Consider the following 21,333-nt stretch of genomic DNA (forward strand, 5'->3'; position numbering starts at 1 on the left):
TTTCTTTCTCTTTTTTCTTTCCTTTTTTTTTTAAAAAAAAAATTAATAATTATTATGGAATTTATATGTAATTATAATTATAACATTTTTAAAAAATGAAAAAGAAAAAAAGAAAATCAAAGAGTGACTTGGCCACTCCTTAACATAGGGTGGAGCCATCCCCAACTGCAGCCACCCCCACAAACAAAGGGGGCGGAGCCAACCTTGCTAATGCTGGCCACTCTCTCCTGCGCGCCTTTCATAACTGAACACAAAATTGAAATCTTCTCTGCACGTTTTGACCGATTTGTCTCAATGTAAAATTGTATGAGAAATACTCTACTTCCCAATTTTTTTCTCCAAAATTGGTTCCCAAGTGATGTGTCATTATCTCATGAGATGGTAACACATTTTTCAAAATAATAAATCTTATCTATGATTGACACATCATTTAGAAATTAACTTTTGGAAAAATAAAAAAATAAATTGGTAAGTGTAACACTTCTGAAATTGTTTATATAAAACATTGTGTAAGCAAGCAAAACATGCACAACATTAAGATCATCTATTATTCTTTGAATTTGAGATACAATTGCACCTATTTTAAATGTTGGATTTTTATGACTATGAAGTCATGGTAGAATCTTGAGGTGACCTGATAAGTGAATCCAAGAAAGGCTTTGGTGGAAATGGTAAGGATTGAAGGGTTCCTTCTAACATCTCTATCACCTTACCCATTGATGGCCGATCTGAAGGACTGGTCTGAATACACCACAAACTAACTATAATCATCTTTTTTATTGTCTCTTCTTCTACCTCTTCTGTTATTTCCTCAAAAGTGGTAGAATTTTTGTCCTGTTCAAGTTTCGTATAAATCCAGTGTGGAAAATATGTCTCACTGGTATGAGACAGTCCACCATCAAAATTTTTCCTTCCTCCAACCATTTCAAGAACCAACATTCCGAAGATGTAAATGTCAGACTTGTGAGAGACTCCACCAAAGTTCCGACTAAATACTTCGGGTGCAATGAAACCTACAGTTCCTCTCATGCCTGTCATTGACACAATACTCTCTTCTGTTTTGCATAGTTTAGCAATGCCAAAATCAGAGATTTTGGGACATAAATCCTCATCCAAAATTACATTGTGTGGTTTTATCTCAAAATGTAGGATCCTTGTGTTACATCCACGGTGCAAATATTCTAGTCCTCGAGCAGTGCCAACCACAATTTGGAACATAGTGTTGCTGTCCAAGTGATGATTTGTAATTGGAGGTCCTTTATCATATATGAACTTATCAAGAGATCCATAAGGCATGAATTCATAGATTAGAGCTCTTTTAGTCCTCTCGTATTAGAAACCTAAAAGAGTGACTATATTAACATGGGATGTTTTACTAATGCTAGCCACTTTCTTGATAAATTCTTCTCCATTACCTTTGGACGCGCTCAGAATTTTCACTGCCACCATACGCCCATCAGGTAGCTTCCCTTTGTATACAACACCATATCCTCATTGTCCTACTTTTCCTTTGAATGAGTTGGCCAATTTCTTCGCATCTGAGTAAATATATCGCTTTGGGGCTATTGATCCGTACTTCTTTACGAATTCCTCATCAATGGTTTGAAAGTTATTTGCACCACTTTTACAGCAGACCATTGCGTAACTTGAGAAGTGCCTTCTCTTAACGCTGTAGATAATCACAAAAGAGATTACTACAAACCCAGCCACAGCTCCAGAAATGCCTGCTTGCAAAGGATGGTCTTAATCAGTCACGTATTTCAATATTAAAGCACAGAAAGAAGAATATAAATAAAATAATGTATTGCATAAATGGTACTCGATCTCTTCTGAAACATACAGAAAGATATATATAACGCCTTTTGATCATTATATGCATGGAGCAAGAAAGAAAGAAGGAAACTAGAATATTAATCCTCATACCAATTGCAATTTTCAGCAACGGATTGCGCTTCGAAAATGGCCGTGCTGCATGCAACAAGAACACAAAGTTAGAGTTTTTTTATTTTTTTCGTACTTACATGATGATCACATTGTTACGACTAAAAATGAATTGCAACCCTGACCAGCAAGTTCAAAAGTCAATATTACCAAGCTTACTTATAATTAACCCCTTATAAGGACATGCTCGCATATAGACACCAACTATATATATCATAGGAAAGTTGAGTTCATTACGAGAAAATCAACAACAATATAAACAATTCAAGCACTAAAAAAATAACGAAAGAAATATTCAAAATTATAAAGCTAGAACAAAAGACCCAAACCTCGGAAATAATTACCATATGGCCCAAATTCTATAGAAGATGGTGCTGGCGCAATGAACTGAGTTGGAGACAGCGCTTGGAGGGCATTTGAAGGAGAGGGCGGAAAAGCTGAGACACAAATAACCAAAAAAAAAAAAAATCAATAAAAAAGAAAGATAAATAAATTTATAATCTAGTTTTGAAAATAACAATTAGGATAACTACTGCTTGAAAGACTTGAAAGGCCCACAGTTGAAGGTCGGGGCGCATTTGAAAGAGAGGGCGGTGATGTCATTGGAAGGGAACGACGTTGTTGCATGTGACAGCGACGGAGAAGAAGAGGAGAACAGAGATGAAGATCGCCAGATGGAAGGCAATTAGGGGCATCAGATAGGAGTGGTAGTGAGGGGTTGGAGGAGTGAGAAGGCATGGATGAGGTAATACCGTAAGAGTATTCACAATGGCTTCTTTATTGCCAATTTCATTCTTTACATATAGAGAAAATGTAAAAAAAAAAATCACAAAAAGCCACCCATAGGTATCCTATCAATTCCCTGAGAATGCTATTGTGGGGTGTTTTTAAATAAGAAAGAAAAAAGTAATTTTATTTCCTAAATTTATGAAAAATCAAAAGAAAATTATTATTGTAAATGTTCTAATAATGGTCGCGGCAGTGAGCGAGGACTGCGTAGGCTGCTTCGAACAAGGCTGGCTTTGGTTCACTCTTGGACAGTTGGACTGTGTGAACCAGCTTTTGATATTGGAGGCCGTCTAGAAAGTAGAAAGTAGAATTGTAGAAACCTGTTGTGGATTTTTTCTTTCATCTTTCTTTTTTTAATCTCCATAAATCTTTCTCAAAATTTTAGGATATATATAATTTTAGGATATATATATATATATTGTAACGATCCCGGTATTCCTTTAGGGAGATTTATGTACTTTCAATAGCCATGGACAATTATTTTATTTTAAGAGAACAATTTTTTTTTAATTTCATTAATTTCTCAAACTATTGATCAATGAATAATTAATTGTCAAAGAAAAATTTTAGAAGCTACATTTGAAGAATTTTAATACGGTCTCACAACTTAATATTTTTCTCAAATCTATAAAGAAACAATATTTATTTTAAATAGAGATTTCGGACATTTACGGAATTTTACCCATTATTATGATTTTATTTTGAGTATATTAAAATACCCCCTCATTGCATCTAAACCCTAATTGCCAAAACCCTAGCCTTATAAATATTCCCCTTAGCCGTCAGCCTCTCTTATTCTCTCATAAATCTCTCAACCATCTCTCTCTCTCTCTCTCTCAAGAAATTTTTGCAACCTTTGTCTCCCTCAAAAACACTGCAGGTATGTCAACATCTCACCATGTATTACTGTCCTTTTGCTTCTTTTTTCTCTGTTTACCGTAGCCTTCACATCATGATTAGCCTTGATTATTTTCTTCTTTACCTTTGGTTATTTCTGTTGGACAGCATGGTCTCCATGTCTGTGCCTTAATTTCTCTTTTATTTTTGTTTGTTTTCCTTCTTCAGTTTAGTACAACATAGCAGATTTTTTTTGCGTAATTATTTTTTCCTGTTTTGTACTACAGCCGAGTGCCATCTTGAAGTTACTGGATTGTGTTTTGTTTTCTCTTTCTTTTTTTTTTCTTTTTTTTTTCTCTCTCCTGCCAACCCTTTAGCCGTCACAATTGTTTGTGTTATTTTATATTTTTGGTCCTCTTGTTTCTCCCCTGGAAACAGCCATATCACCATAGCAACTTGCTTTCATTTCATTTTATTTTTATTCTTTTCTTTTGTTCCTACTTTCTTGATATCAAGTCAATGGATTGAATTTCTTTTTGTTCCTTTCCTTTCTTTTCTAAGCCATAGTACCGTAGCAGGTATTGTCATAGCCTTGTGTCATCAAGTCTTGGCCCTTTTGGCTTCCATGCCCTTCCTCTATGGTTAGCCGTATCAAACTTACCCGGACCTATTTGTTTCCCTTTTTGTTTATGTTTTGTAAGTAGTCGTAGCAGCTCATAAGATTTATTTGTTTCTTTTCCTTACTTTTCTAACCCCAAAGCTCCTTAGCAGATCTATGTAATTTGTTTTCCTTTCTTTTGGGTTCTTTTCTCTTATCTGTAGCCGGCATGTAGTATTTGTCTAATTTTTTTTCTTCTTTTCCTTGTAACCTGCTACAGCCGAGAAACATACATAGTTATTCCTTATTTATTTTTCTGCTTCTATCTCCTAACCATTGCAGGTCAAGGGTTGGATAATTTTGTCGATCATTTTCCTTTTCTGTCCCTTTCCTTCCTCTCTCTTACATGTAGTTGATAATTTCCTATTGTAGTTTTATGGAGCTATTTTAACAACCAATAATATTCAGTATCTTATTATATTTCTTTTCTGATTTTTTTTTTTTTTTACTTGAACGATTTATATCATTTCAAGAACATTTTTCACTGTGAACTGATATCATATTTTATATATGAATATGACATATATAAGAGTTTTCAGGAAACCCAAAATATGTACACACAAATACGGTTTAATAATTTCCTAATAATAATAATACACCTATAATCATGCTATAGGTAGAGATTGAAAAGCCGGGATGCGTTAAATCCGATTTCATTTAGGATGTGTATTCTAGCCTAAGGCTGACATAGTTAAGTGTTATCGATTCAGGTGTCTGATATTTCAGATCAGTCTTTGAGTAGCAGTATCGAGGTAAAGGATCCTCTACCCCTTCTAAAATTATTTTGTTGTCATTATTTTATCCATTGATTCTAACATATTTACGAATAATTGTTCTCGTTTTGTGTTTCAAATTTATATTGATGCATGAAGGACTGTTTTAAAAATAGTTTTGAAATGAAAGTTGTTGATATAAATGTTATTCTTGATATCAGCAGTTTTAAGAGAAGCTTTAGTTATAAAGGATTTTTTAATTACAGTAAATTACTTAGTTGATTCCCGAGACGGGAAGTTACAGCTTTTTTGAAATTAATGAGAAAATGAGAGTAAAAAACCTTCTCATACGTTGCCTCAAGAGTTACCAAGCACAGTAAAAGAAATAAGCATAAATTATGAGGAGAAAGATTTTTATATAGATGAGGCACGTGTGTGGAGGAGATTATTATTTTGGCCTCAGAGATATTCACAGATATTTACAGAGTTTAAGCTCGGTACCATTGCTTGGATGGAAGCGCAACCGCTGAAGGACTTAGAGAAGGCGGAATCCATCTCTATGTCATGCTAAGTGCACTTCAATTAATTAGCTGACGGGGCAGGCCTGTAGTCACAGTTTACCTACCTGAGGTCGCAGTAGACCGCGCAACCCTAGTACACAGGGCGTAATAGTGTACATAGGCCCTAAATATGAGAAGTTCTGTGACGACCCCTCTTTTTTTTTATTTTTTTGAAAACATACAAACGGATCTTCACAGTGGCACGACTATGTGTCGCTCAGCCAACATAACGTACACGTTTCATAACATATACCTGATATTCAGAATTACATCTAACACAGCGGAATATAAATATCAATGTGCAGCGGAACACATATCAATAGCGGAATTACATCTAATACATCACTGTTATCAATAACAAGAGCCATTTACAAGTCTATTTATTTAAGGCTTATAAAACACATTACATTAACTACATATTGAAATATAGGCTCAACAAATACATATGCCACGAGCCATAAATAAAATACCCAAATGCGGACTACCCATGAGTCCATGACTTATGATTGTCGCGATGTGCTCCAATCATAGCATCACATACGCTAGGTGGATGACTCAGTATCTATATCCGCAAAACTTGCAACCAAAGTATAAACGTCTGTACGGTTGCGGGGGTTGCCGCATCCGTACAGGTGGAATTATGAGCTCACCGCCTTAGCATAAATAAATACACTAAGACCTCAAAGGTATACTATTCACTGAGTTTTCGCAAAGAACCAACTTTTCTTTTCTAGTCATGCGTATACTATAACAGCCACCAATTTTATAAACTTTTGTTTGAAAACTCTCATAGCTGATATAGCAAACACCGACTAATAGAAAACATTTAAAGCATACTACACAGCTGAACATATACGTAGAAGTTCCATTGCTGGAAACAACTACATACATTCTCACCTACTATAATGCTCTTACGATTGATGACTAAATGTTTTTAAATCAATTATGCAGATTATCATAAAAACAACTATAGGAGACCTGTAAAAGCATACACTATATATCAAATCATGAAACATCACATTCATAAAAATAATGCTATACATGCCCAATTGCAAACCCGATTCTCAACCTATACCGAAGGGGATACATGCCTATTAGTCTTTAATCCTTTGCCATAGGGGATGCTAGCCCATTAGTCTTTAATCCTATGTCATAGGGGATGCTAGCCCATTGGGCTTTATTTCTATGACATAGGGGATGCAAGCCCATTGGTCTTTAATCCTATGCCATAGGGAATGCTAGCCCATTGGTCTTTAATCATATGCCCAAGGGGATGCGAGCCCATTGGTCTTTAATCCTATGTTATAGGGGATGCTAGCCCATTGGTCTTTAATCATATGCCCAAGGGGATGTGAGCCCATTGATCTTTAATCCTATGCCATAGGGGATGCTAGCTCATTGATCTTTAATCATATGCCAAAAGGGATGCGAGCCCATTGGTCTTTAATCCTATGTCATAGAGGATACAAGCCCATTGGTCTTTAATCCTATGCCGTAGGGGATGTTAGCCCATTGGTCTTCAATCCTATGCCATAGGGGATGCCCATTGGTCTTTATTCCTATGCTCAAAACCATATAACTTTGCTTTTTAAGAACTATGACTTTTAACACATGTTTTCTTTATAAATCCATAAACAATTTAACATATCATTTATTAGACAATTTGCATAACTTAAATCTTCAACTTATACTCACTCTAAAATCACATATCATATTCGTATTTCAAAACATCATCATAATCTAAATATACTTAAAAGTACTCAAATCATCCAAAACATATCATAATCAACATACAGTTGGTTCAGGTTTGTAAAACAATATATATTTTGCAATTCATCATATATAAAAATAAAACTTCTCAGTGAGTAAAATACTCACATTAGCTGTGCGGATATTAAGCACTAGGTTTCCTAGACACCACCCTGTTGCACATTATTGACAACTTCTAATATTAAACTCACATTTAACTCTTAAATTGCTCAAGAGCTAGCCCATGGAAAATCCATAATATTTTAAGAGTTCCAAATACCTTCCCATAAATCTTAAACACTAACTAAAACTCAAACAATACTAACCAAAAGTATTTACTAAGGGTTAGATATTAAAATCACCATTTAATTATTTAGTCATAATATTAATTACTAACCCGTAATTAATTTCACTAACTCATACATTATTTTCACTAACACTTTTATAATAATATTAGCCCTAAAATTATATGCAATAATCTCTAGATTATTTCTCACTAACATTTTCTCAATATCATTTACTCTAATATTATGTTCATAAATATTTTTACATCAATTACTAACATATTAATCTAATTTAGCTATCTAAATTTTAATTACTTAAAACTCCCAAATTAATTTAAACCATCAAATTAGGGTTTCCAAAATTAATCCATAATTTATAAAACACTAACTTAATCACAACAAATATTAATCTCATTAACATAAACACTAATATATTTAAAATAACATTAACCCATAAATTATGAATTAAATGAACTTACCCAAATAATACCCGGTGTTTGGGGAATCTTTGCAAGCTCCAAATAACACAAAGCCTAAAGAAAACACTATATCAAACTCATATTTTGCTAGATTTAACCAAAAATCTCAAAATATGAATTTAACTATTTACCTCAAAACGATCTGTAGAAACGTAGATCGAGTCTCGTAGATCACGTTTCCAAAATTGAATTTGAGTTTAGACGGTTAGATCTTCGTAGATCACAATTTTTCTATAAAAAACATTAAAAGAAAATCCTTCCCCTTCTTTCTTTTTCTCTCTCGGGTCAGATGACCATTTTCCTCTCTTTGTATGTTTCTTTTTATCTCTCAAGTCACACTTTACTCTTTTTTTTTTCTTTTTTTTTTCATTGAAGGGCACATGGCCCTTCATTTCTTAACTAAAACGGGGCGCATCAGCGCCTCACCAACTTCTTCTTTTTTATTTTTTTTATTTTTTATTTTATTTAAATTCTTTTCATTGAAGGGCCATCTTCATTTAGAGGCCTGCTAGACAGGGGACACTCATCCGTCCCCTGTCATCCTCTTTTATTTAAAAAAATATGTTTTTATTAAAAAGTTGCCTCTGATGTCACATCAGAGACAACTTTTTAATAAACATCCATTTTTTTATTATCAATGAGTGCTGGGGGCCGAATGAGTGTCCCCAGCAATCATTTCCGCTTCATTTATCATGCGCCCCAATGGGGGCGCATGCCCCTTTTTCTTTTTGGTGGTATGGGTCGCAAGCCGCCCCACATCACATTATTATTATTTTTTTATTATTTTATTTTCTTTTATTTTCTTTATCTTTTCTATTTCCTTTTATTTCTTTTATTCTATTTTTTGTTCTTTTCTTTGGACTTTTAAAAATATTATTTTACATTTTCTTTTCTTGACTATCATTTACGAGCTCATAGGATAAATTTTGTTTTATTTTACCACATTAAATAGACTTATTTTTATTTAATCCTGATAAATTCAATTTATAAACTTTAGTCTTTTAAAAATATTCTCTTGCATTTTAAATACAGTTAGTGCCATGTCAACATTTTTGTTTATAATAATATTTTTGTTATTTTTATTAAAAAAGAAAATCTAAAAAAAAAATTAAAAAAAAAACCCCACAACTTTATCTTCTTCAACCTCTTGAAGCCTCCATCCAATGGTGGATCGAGGTCCATTTGCAGGCCAAAACCGTTCCAAACCGCAGAAACCAACAACCACAATTGCATAACTCCAGCTAAAAATTTGTTTCCAAGAAGAAAAGTTTCAGAGCCATGTTCGCCTTTCGCTTCTGCCAACCCCTACGGACGAAATTGCCCTCCTGCGTCTCCAATCTTGCCTTTGGATCCCTTCCACTAGTTCAAACAGAAGAGGTAAGGCTCAAAGAGAAACAAGAATAAGAAAAAAAAGAAGATGATCGACAATGATGTAGAACAAGCACATAGAACTCTTTCCCTAAGCTGGTCTTCTCAGAATATGAGTTTTGGTGGGTGGTGGTATAGTAGCAACAAAGAAGAAGAGGAAGAGGGAAGAGAGGACGAGACCGACACCCTTTTCTCTTCTTCCGATTCATCTGAGACAACTCAAATTATTTTAGACCCGCATCAAGTGGAATGCTGAGCTACAAAAATCAAGCTCCATCTTGGTCCAAGAAGTGGCTAATCACCAGGGCAGGTGTTGGTTTATTTTTAATAGCTTATAACCCGCGCGCTATGCGCAAGATTCTTCATTATAATTTAGTTTCAGAATTTAAGCATATTTTTATCTTACATTTTACTATAGGTTAAAAAATGCTTGTAAAAAAAAAATTATTACACGTCTTTTAATAAAAAGACAATAAAGGTTAAGACTCTTAATTTTATTTTAATCTAAAAAAAAAGTAAAAAAAAAAAAAAAAACCATTTAAACATTCAAATATATTAAAAAAAATAAGACTCTTAATTTTATTTTAATCCACATAAATTTAAACATGTTAAAATCTTTGTTCCTATATCAGTAGTTTAAAATGAAAAGAAGAATAAAAAATTAAAAAAAAAAAAAAAAAAAAGCAAGAAGAAAACCTATAGATTATGATTTTCAAAGCATTAATTAAAAAAATTAGCAGAAGTCTCTAATATTATTGGTGTGATACATATTACATTTCGATGTAAATAAAACTCATATAATTCTGAACATTCTAAATAAAATATATAGCAAACTAAACAAAATGGCTAAAAATTGAGTAAATCATACAAACGAAAACAAAAATATTTCATAAAACATTTAAATGAACTAAAAAATAAGATACTTAATTTTAGTTTAATCCATATAAATTAAAACTTGTTAAAATTTTTGTAACCATATGAATAGTTTATAACGAAAAAGAAGTATAAAGAAAAAAAAAATAGCAAGAAGAAAACATGGATTAATCTAATTATCAAAGAATTAATAAAAAATTACCAGAAATCTATAATATTGTTAGTGTGATACCTATTATATTTAAATACAAATAAAACCCAAGTAATTATAAACATTCAAAAAAAATACTGAACAAACTAAACAAAATGTTTTTTTACGAATACAAAATAAAACAAAATCTTTCATTATAAATTTAACACAATCAAATAAATCCTCACAACATAAAAAAAAAAAAAAAAAAAAAAAAAAAAAAAAAAAAAAAAAATAGCAAGAAGAAAACATGGTTTAATCTAATTATCAAATAATTAATAAAAAATTAGAAGGAATCTATGATATTGTTAGTGTGATATCTATTATATTTAAATACAAATAAAACCCAAGTAATTATAAACATTCAAAAAAATACTGAACAAACTAAACAAAATATTTTTTTACGAATACACAAAATAAAACAAAATATTTCATTATAAATTTAATGCAATCAAATAAATCCTCACAACATGTTCAATGCTTAATATCTCTTTGGTGTTTCAAACATATTTATATTCCTTTTATGCACAACAATCAAATAAATTTTTGTCTTGTTTTGCTTTTATAAACATAAAAACACTTTTGAAAAATGGCTAAAAATGGAGTTAATCACATAAATGAAAAAAAAATAAAATTCTGAAAAACATAAGTATTTATCTTAGTTTAATCCATATACATTAAAACATGTTTAAATCTTTGTTCCCATATGTATACATGGTTTAAAATGATAAGTATAAAGAAAAAAAAAAAAAAGAATACATAGTTTAATCTAAATATCAAAGCATTAATACAAAATTAGTAGGAATCTTTTTGTGGTACCTATTATATTTCAATACAAATAAAACACAAATAATTTTGAATATTAGCGAAAAAAAAATGCATAAAACACAAGTCCTTCAACCTCCACAAAACCAAAAGCAAAAAGAAAGCAAAGCCCTTTAAAAATAAAAAATTATGTACTTCAACATTCTTTTCTTCTCTTAAATGTTGCTGCTGAATGTTATTGATTTCACAATTCAAGATGTTTCAAACCCTAAAGAGAGAGAGGTATAAATAACCAATCTAATAGAGTAATATAACTTTTTAGCTTACTTGTATGGTTTCTTTAGAATTAATGCATGCAATACCTATATGTTCAATTATGGGTAGTTGATGTAGTACATTCTTAGTTTTAATTTTTGTCTTTTTATAATTTTGGAAAGTTAAATTCTGAAACCATAATATTGTACATTAAAATTTTAAATTTAATGAAATCTCATATATGGAAAAAAATTTAAAATAAAATTTTGGAAAAAAAAAAAAAAAAATCTAACCACTTAGAATTAATGCATGTTTTTAATTTTTTTTTTTAATTTGTTTTTTTTAAAAAAAAAAAAAAAAAAAATCTCTCACAACTTAATATGGCTATAATGACACTTAATGATATAATGCGAAAAAAATCCTTATTTTGGTCTCATGAAGATTAACACCCATGATATTTTTTATTAAAGCACAATAAATTATTAAAATCTTGAAAAAAACCGGTACGTTCAGCCTTTAAAATTCACCGGTTTTTTTTTTTATACTTAAAAAGTTGGTTCAGTGTTTAAAAATGATGGGTTCACGCCACGTGTCATAATTCTCCATTGTACACAGAACATTGCATGAATATATAAATCACATAAAATTTTACCATCAAAAGAACCATAATTTTAGTTTTAATCTATATAAATTAAAACATTTAAAATATTCTCATATGTGTAGTTTAAAATGGAAAGAAGTGTAAAGAAAAAAAAAATTAATAAGAGAAAAACTTGGATTTTGATTATTAAAGCATTAATAGTATGATTAATAGTAGGAATCTATGATATTGTTAGTGTGATATGTACTTATTATGTTTCAATAAAAATAAAATCCATATAATTTTGAACACTAAAAAAAAAAAAATTTCAAATTTAATGCTTAATTAATTAACTCTTCAATGTTTTAAAAAGCATTTCTATTCTTTCTGTGTACAATAATTAAATAAAATTTTGCATTTTTTTTTTTTTTTTTTTTTTGGCCGAAACCAGACCTTGTCTCGTACGTCTTTTCACAACTATAGACTTTTCATCTTAAAAAAAAAAAAAAACACTTTCCGGACAGCTTTGGTAATAGGGACTCATGTAGGTTAGCTTTTGAATCTAAAGTTATAATGACATAAATACACCAACAAACCTTTTCTTTCAAACTTTCTTTTATCAAAATAATAATAATAATAATTAAAAAAAAAAATCAAGAGCATTAACAGTAAATCCTCGTTTTCTTTTTCTTTTGGCTTGCTAGTGAGAGTTAATTTTTTACAGTAAATAATTTATGGCAGTTTTTGTTCTAGAAAAGCTCTTTTCAGCGAAGAAATTTCAATGGAAGGCTTAGCTTCTAGATTTCTCAAAAGAATTACTTTTTCCCCCTAGCAGTCGTTTTTGAGTGCAAGACTCTCAAAGAGTGACACGGGCTGTGCCGTGCAAGAAAACACCTGGAGTCAAAAGTTAATGGACCCTAGTTATATTTACTTATTTATACCATGCCCATTATATAATTTATTCAGAACCATGCAATGGGTTCTAAAAGGCTATATGATTCATAATGTTGATCAAGGATTAGGGAGAAACTAGGTTATATTTAAATTTAAGGCTGTCTAAGAAATTTTGATTCCTTTCCCACTATTGTTGGTCAAAGATCAACTTCAAGTAGGGCTCTCAGGCTTTGACATATGAAATTAGCATATTAAAGTTAAGGAGTTTTACTCATTTAATTAAGTGAATCGGGTGAAAGTTAACTTATATAGTCTTAAGAGCATCCGCATCAAACTCTCCATTTTGAAGTTTTCACCAAATATTAGAGAAACTTCTCAAAAACCTCCCATTGAGCTCTCTATTATTTCTCCAAACTAACTCTTATCAGAAACTCTCTCTAAATTTAACCCCATTTGCTCTTACGCCATTCACTTTAATATCATTTTTTTTTTCTCTTCCCGCGCGTCTTCACTTTTCCTCCACGCCTTCAAGCTTCTGCATTACCTCTCTCTGGCGCGATGTCTTTTAGCTCCGTGGAGGACAGTTGCTGAAACAAAGGACTCTGTGGATTGGCAGACGGCGTTGTTGCTTGGAGAATGAGTGGGAAGAGAGAACTTGTCACGGGTTGATTCCTCATAAGGCAAGGAATGCGGTTATTAAGCAAGGAAGCTAAAACTAAAGTGAAGGGAAGAAACAAACTAAAGTGAAGACTAAGCAAGAGAAGAAGTTCAGGAAGTCTTGAAGGTTTTGGAGATAAGGTCACTACATCATCTTCAGTATACGTGGCGGCTTTTGGATGGAGTTGAGCAGTTTGTGTTTTACAGCTAGAGGTCGGTTTAGTTTTTTGTTTTGGTAAATAGGCCGGTTCAGTGGTATAGTGTAATTTTGAGATTGTGGTTATGTGCGTAGATAATTGTAGAGGGATTGATTTTGGTAGGAAAATTTGATGTTCATACAGTTAAATTGGTTGGTGTCAAAATTAATAAAAAATAATATATAATTAAAATAGAGAAATATTTAGAGAGTTTGATGTAGAAAATGTTTTAAAAGTGAGAGATAAAATCAAAAAAGTAGATTGTTTCGGTTAAATTGGAGAAAATTTTGGAGAGCTTGATGAGGATGCTCTAAGTTATACCCATGTCTTGACATTATCCCTGAATTCAACAAGTGACTTTAGGGTTGATAATTTTTTACACGAACCCAATACGAAATTAACGAGTTAGGTTTAGATGTTTGATCCGTTTAATTAAATAAGTCGAGTTATGATTGAATTATATAGTATTATATCCATGATTCGATATGATCCGAATCCAACACACGAGTTTAGAATTTACAATTTTTTACACGAATCTAATACGAAATTAGAGAGGAGGACGTCTAACCAATTTAATTAAATGGGTCAGATTATGGTTGACCTACATATATTGTCTTATATTCATATCTTGACACGACTAAAACTTAATACACAAATATGAATTGTAACCCATAATTTCAAATACCTTTGTCATTTTCTACTTTTAGATGAATAGTTTTATTTGTAACTATAACCCATCTAACTTTAAAGATAAATTACACTATACCCTTTTATTCCATCTTTACCTGTATTTTTATTTTTTAAACAAATAAATTAAATAAATTCTAACATGTAAGGGTGGCACAAGGGGTGTACACCCAGCCTTTCTCAACTTTAAACATACCATTAATCTTTTTTTTTTTCTTTCATTTTTTTATAAACCAAATTAAAAAGATACAACAAATGGAGTTGAGCAAGTGACAAGTCATACACACCATTGTTTAATTAATTAGTGGTTCCAGCTAGCTTCTAATTATTCCCATTCATGGCCTTCATTGGATGCCATGGGCCTTTCGTTTGGATGCCATAGCCTTTCGTTTTATTACTATTACCAGATTCAATGCATGCAAGTCTAAATAAAATTTTCTTTTCACAATTTTCTACTTTGAAAATGAAGCAAAAAGATAAACACGAACACAAAAATAGTTTTCACCTTTATGTAATGCCATAATAATTTTTCAAACCAAAAACAAAAAATACCCACCAAAACACTGAATACAAATCATGTTTTAATTTCCCTAACAAACATCCTAACCTCGATTCTTTTTTGTTTTTATCTTTCACTTTCATTTAGTGAACAGCCAAACCGAGATTCTTTTGTCAAAAAGATTCAGTTTCTGATTTTTGAAACCAAATTTGCCCATTGGTGTCATAAATTTTGGCAAATTTTCTTAGATTTCGGAGGTAACCAAAGAAGCTTGGAAAATGATTATCTTCAAAACCATTTAAAATGAATCACTTATACCCAATTTTGACCCTTGAAAAGCTGGATAACATGTCCAGTTATGTCGTCGCAACCAATTGCATACCACATGCAATACTCTTCACCAGTCTAAGAGGAGAGTTGATGTGAATCTATGATACAATGTTTGAAGATCAATAGGGCTTCTTTTTTCTTTCTTTCTGCTGGGGATTATGCCTAACATAACGACCCATCAAATATTCCAGCATCCACAAGGACCACAACAGTATCCTTTTTTACATAGGAGGAATGCCCACTATCAATATTGATGAATTACGTCTTCCTTGTCAGCATGTTCTCTGGAGGTGTGTATTTGCATGCAGGGTAAAAATTAAAGCAGAACTAGAAAATGGGAAATTAACAGCATTACAAAATGAGAACCAACCGATCTAAATTTAGGGAGTCTAATCCTAATCAAATCCCTTTATTTAGGTAATTCAATTCTCATCAAATCCCTTCAACGTATTGGTTACTCTCTAAACTTTACATCATTTTGTATTTAAGGCCATGTTGGAAATTGATGCCAAACATCTCAATTGTATTATTCCATTTTAGGGAAGAATCCGAGCTCACTTGTAAACTTGTGTAATTTTTTAAATGCCTATATTTAGGGGTATATATCCGAATATCCACGCGGTTATTTGCGATATCTGCACCTACATTCACAAAAATGTGGATATCGCATTTTCATTATCCGTATTGTGGTTATTAAGTGCGGTTATTATTCGCTATCCGCAAATAGATAATGAACTTATTTTAAACGCTTTTAAAAATAATTTTTACCAACTTTTAGTCTTTTGGGCTTGTTTTGAAAATATATGCAACACTAAAACTATGTAGAATTGAGAAAAAAAATGAGATGGATACAACCTCTGGTAATTAATGCTCACAAGAAACCCCCCTACGTTTTATTATCCATGATTCAATGAGCATAACAATAAAGCCCGCAAACATAAAAAAAAAAATAAATAAAAAAAAAAAATATATATATATATATATATATATATAAATTGTCTAAATATTACACCTTTATATATAAGTGGAATATATATGTATATATATAAGGAGTATGCGGATACGGTTATTATCCGCATTCACATACCTTAAAACTGTTATCTGCATCCGTACTTGCGGATAGTGATTTTTGCTATCCGCATTCAAATGTACGGATGCGGACGGTTAATATCCGCCCACATGTACATGTATACCCTTGCGGCTATATCTCCTCAGGTTGGCAAAAGGAGATAAAGGTATCTCCAAAAATATAAAGTTCTCTTTGTACAATATTAGACCACAACAAGAATTCTACAGAAAAGGAATAGAAAATGCCTCTATCAAGAGTGAGAACATTCTAACAAAGCAGTGTAATATTGAAACAGTACAAGAGTTTTACATAAAATAGAAAGTACAACCAAAGGATAACAATGCTTTATTGAATAAAAACAACAATTCTCTTTGTCCAACATTCGAGGGCATGGTCTTGCCATTTTTTCACTATTTCAAACACCGTTGAGGAATTTATACTTCATGTCATCCAAAAACTTAAAGAAAGCCCATCTCCAAGCCTTGTTGAATGCTAATGGACCAAAGACAGCCCAAAACCCCACTACAAATCCAAATGGCATGCTAATATAAAACCCCTTCAAGTCGATCCAGCCACTGTCCTCTCTGCCTTCATCGTCAGCATTTGGTGTTGTCTCAAGGGATGGGCCATCTCCAACGCATCTAGAAGTAAGTGGAGGTCCACAAAGATCATGGTTGTTCCCAATGAAACAGAGTGCACTAAAGCTCTGAAGCTGTGTGCCGGAGGGAATTCTACCAGAGAAGTTGTTGTATGATAAGTTTAGATGACTCAAGAATGTTAAACTTGCCATGCTTTGAGGTATTGCACCTGTGAGTTGATTCATCGAGACATCGAGAGACTCCAATAATTTCATGGCATTGATCTTCTCAGGAATCTTTCCATGAAGTTGATTATTGGACAAATTCAAAAATCGTAGGCCGTAAAGACTTGTGAGTTCATCCGGGATTTCTCCAATCAAATTGTTGCTCGAGAGGTCCATGCTTGTGACGAGAGCAAGTATATCTCTATACTCATTCTCTGTTCCCTTTGTTACCAACAATACTGGTTCTCCATATAGTGCCTCTTTTAAGGAAAAATTGCCCTTATCGATAATATCAAGGTTTTGTCCCACCATGGCGCTCAAATTACCAAAGCATCGTGGAATGGGTCCTGTGAATTTGTTTTGTGCCAGATCCATGATTTGAAGCGATTTAAGGTGACAGAACTCATGAGGGATACTGCCATAAAACTTGTTTGAGCGAAGCACGAGAACCCTCAGATTGGCTGAACTATTTCCCGACCAAATGGACAAGCTACCAGACAAATGATTCTCTCTTAGATCTACAATCTTTAGGAGTGTGCAATTTTGTAGGGACAATGGCAAATGTCCAAACAGATTGTTTTTGTTCAAGGTTAGAAACTCAAGCATAGAGAGAGAACCCAAGGAACTCGGTATATTTCCTGTTAGATTATTGCTCCCCAAGTTTAACACCATTAATAGAGAATAGTTCATCCAACAGTCAGGAACTTCTCCAGACAAAAGATTTTTTGAAAGATCAAGAAAATACAGATCTCTCATTATATCATTCTGTTCACAAACGAAGGGAGAAAGAGATCCACGAAATGAGTTATTGGAAAGATCTAAACCCTGAATGCTAGAAGAGATATGGGGGAGAGGGCCAAAGAAGTTGTTTGAACCAAGAAAGATTGATCCTCCACAAGATAAACTTGGAATACTGCCACGAATTTGGTTATGAGAAAGATCCAGAACAAGAAATTGGGAACAGAGGCTCCAAAACCAAGAAGGGATAACACCTGAAATGCTTGTATTAGACAAATTTAAAACTTGAAGATCTTTTTGTGATTGAAGCCATGCAGGAAATCGTGACCCTAGTGTCCATGATTCCATCTCTAAAATTTGAAGTTGAAAAGGAGGAACCCAATTAAAACTTACTTGCAAAGTCAACAAGTTTGAAGAGGCTTCAAGTATTTTCAAATTTGTTAGGTTGGAAAAATGCACGTCAGAAACAAAACTCTCTAAAAAATTGTCAGAGATGTATAACTCTTCAAGATTTGAAAGATGTCCAAGACTTACAGGAATTGTTCCATTAAATTTATTGTGAGAGACAGAAAGTATCCTCAATGAAGATAGATTTTCTATAGACACGGGAATCGGACCAGAAAGCATGTTGGAGTCAAGAAAAAGAAGAGACAGTTTTTTATTCTTTCCCAATTGATTAGGGAAAGTATCTAAAAGTCGATTCCAAGACAAATCTAAAAACTCCATATTTTTTACTGTGCATGCAGAAGAATTTCCCAAGAGTTCATACACACCTCCCCCAAGTTTGTTGTGAGATAAATCCAAATGTTGCAGATTACACAAATTTCCCAAGGATCTTGGCAATTTTCCTTCAAGGCCATTGTTTGACAGGTCAAGATATATCAGTTGGGAAAGGGAAGAATTTCCCAAGAGTTCATACACACCTCCCCCAAGTTTGTTGTGAGATAAATCCAAATTTTGCAGATTACACAAATTTCCCAAGGATCTTGGTAATTTTCCTTCAAGGCCATTGTTTGAGAGGTCAAGAGATATCAGTTGGGAAAGGGATCCAATGGCACTAGGAAGTACACCTTGAATGTTATTATATGCAAACTCAAGTCTTTCAAGAGTACTTATATTGCATAACAAGTTAAGTATTGTGGAAGAGAGGTTGTGATTGACTGAAAGATCAAGCACAGAGAGAGATGAAAAATTAACATAAGGAATAGGATCATACTTATCAAGTTCACAACTAGACAAGAGTAATTGTGATAGAGAAGGGAGCAAGTTCATCACCTGTAACCAGTTAGATGCTTTACTAAGATTGACGAAACTCATGTCGAGGAATTCCAACAAAGAAAGATGAGATAACCATTCAAGGTTATCAACGTGCAGGAGGGAACCTTGAATGCCAAGATAATGCAAGTTGGAGAGATTTGCCAGCTGATGAGGAATTGTACCCACGAAACCCGCACAAGATAAACTTAGATATCTTAAATTCCCAAGGTAACCAAAGAAGCTTGGAATATGGGAATCTGCAAAATGATTCTCACTTAGGTCCAGATAGCGAAGATGCTTTAATTCCAAGAGAGAATCACTTATCACCCCACCCAACTGTGACTGGCTAAAAGCTTCATGTGCAGTACCACTATCATATGGATTTCTAAGATTTAGATGGATGACATGCCCAGTTATGTTGTCACAACCAATTCCTTTCCACACACAACACTCGTGGCCAATCCAAGATGAGAGCTGGTTCGAACGGTCTATGATACCTTGTTTGAAGGTGAGGAGGGCTTCTCTTTCTCTTTCTCTGCAAAGCACATTTGGATTTCCACGAGCATATGTAAACATGCATATGATAGTAGCGAAGGAAAGATAGCAATGCACAAGGACCACCACAAAATTGGTCTTCCTGTCCATAACCGTTGCCATTGTACAACGAAAAGAAAATATTGCGAAAATGAGTTGTTATCTTCAAAAGGTGAGAGCACAGTACATATATGAGACCCTTTTAAGTAATTGAGGTGAGGAATATTCCTCCTGACGTAGAAGACAGAAAAGTTTCTTCAAGTCGATGTCTCGATGCTAAATAGAAAGACAAAAATACGAGACTCTGCAGTACTAAATGGTTCACCAATGAATCTAATATGACAAATTCCACATGCCTTTGAATGCATGACTTGAACAAGTGAAGTCAATGCATAAAGGTCGAGTCGATGATAAATAGGAAGACAAGACAAATACGAGAGACTCTGCAGTCCATGCTTCAACCAATAATATATATCAAGAGGTAGCCGCCTCTGTTGAAGTCTTTGGACTTGGAGGTCTCAATTTCCAAACAGACTGAACCAATCAATATCCATCATTAAACTTGGTGGGCTTGCCACTAGGAATCTCCACTGATTTAAGCAATGACGTACATGATGTTCATTGCATAAAGGTTACAAAAAATAATAATAATAATAAAGAAGGGAAAATTGGAGAGGGGGTTAAGAGGATTTGTGGTCAAGAAATGATGCTTCGATGAAGAAAGTGAAGTAGGTCCATCTAACACTACTTTTTTTATTTGCAGAAGAAACATTTTTTAAACCAAAAAAAAAAAATATCAATAATGAGCAATAATAGGCAAAATCAGAATTAATTTTTATTCCTTGACTGAAGGAAAAATTAAGAAAATTAGTTTAGCGGTTCCTAATTTAGCTTGTAAATAAAGAGTAGTTATATTCTATTACTATGTACCATAAAAACAATTTTATAAGATGCCTCTAATCTGAAGGCCTGAAGAGTACGTAGTACATGCTTCACCAATCATAATAACTTGGCCAGCTGTCTGCCACATGTATTCGTGTAACCGTAGCTATGTAGAGTAATGATTCACCACCACTTAAAAATACCACTTTTCACCACATTGTCTATGTGGCAAGGTGGTCTCTCACTACCTTTTGAGTTTTATTTGTTTATTTTTAAGTAGGGGACCACCCTACCACATAAATAAGGTGATAAAAAGTGGTATCTTTGGATGGTGGTAAATCATTACTCGGCTTTGTAAGCATGACTTGGAAAAGTGAAGTCCATTGCAGTCGACTCGATGGTAAATGTTCTATTATTGGAAATAATAGACAAAATGAAAATAGCAATAATATTCAATATGTTGTGGGTAGAGTTTTTTGGGAATTGTGATGAGCATTGAAAAGTCAAAATTCCAATCAGAATTTAAATGACAACAATAAATTATGATCTCAACTGCCAATTAGATCATTTGCAAAAGACATGAATTGCTTTAACGTTCAATGCTAATAATATATAATTTATAATTTATTTCAAACATTAAAAAGATAAAAATTATGCTACACAAGTACTCCAACGTTCAAAATGAAACGAGGAAAAAAAAAATGCTAAGAAGATGGAAAGTTTTCAAAATATTTTATTCAATTCAA

General features: G+C 32.8%; 1 protein-coding gene and 1 pseudogene across 1 annotated transcript; both read right to left on the minus strand.

The window, feature by feature from the left end:
• Nucleotides 1–550: 550 nt before the first annotated feature.
• LOC133860447 (rust resistance kinase Lr10-like) lies at nucleotides 551–2,679 on the minus strand (annotated as a pseudogene).
• Nucleotides 2,680–16,789: 14,110 nt separating this feature from the next.
• LOC133860448 (receptor-like protein EIX2) lies at nucleotides 16,790–19,828 on the minus strand. Its single transcript, XM_062296054.1, has one exon. The coding sequence runs from the start codon at nucleotides 19,826–19,828 to the stop codon at nucleotides 16,790–16,792; it is 3,039 nt and encodes a 1,012-aa protein (XP_062152038.1).
• Nucleotides 19,829–21,333: the final 1,505 nt, after the last annotated feature.

This window comes from Alnus glutinosa, chromosome 2 (assembly GCF_958979055.1).
Source record: "Alnus glutinosa chromosome 2, dhAlnGlut1.1, whole genome shotgun sequence".
NCBI lineage: Eukaryota > Viridiplantae > Streptophyta > Magnoliopsida > Fagales > Betulaceae > Alnus > Alnus glutinosa.

Excerpts from the sequence above, each read along its gene's own strand:
- LOC133860448 (XM_062296054.1), bottom strand. The coding sequence starts at position 19,828 with ATGGCAACGGTTATGGACAGGAAGACCAATTTTGTGGTGGTCCTTGTG.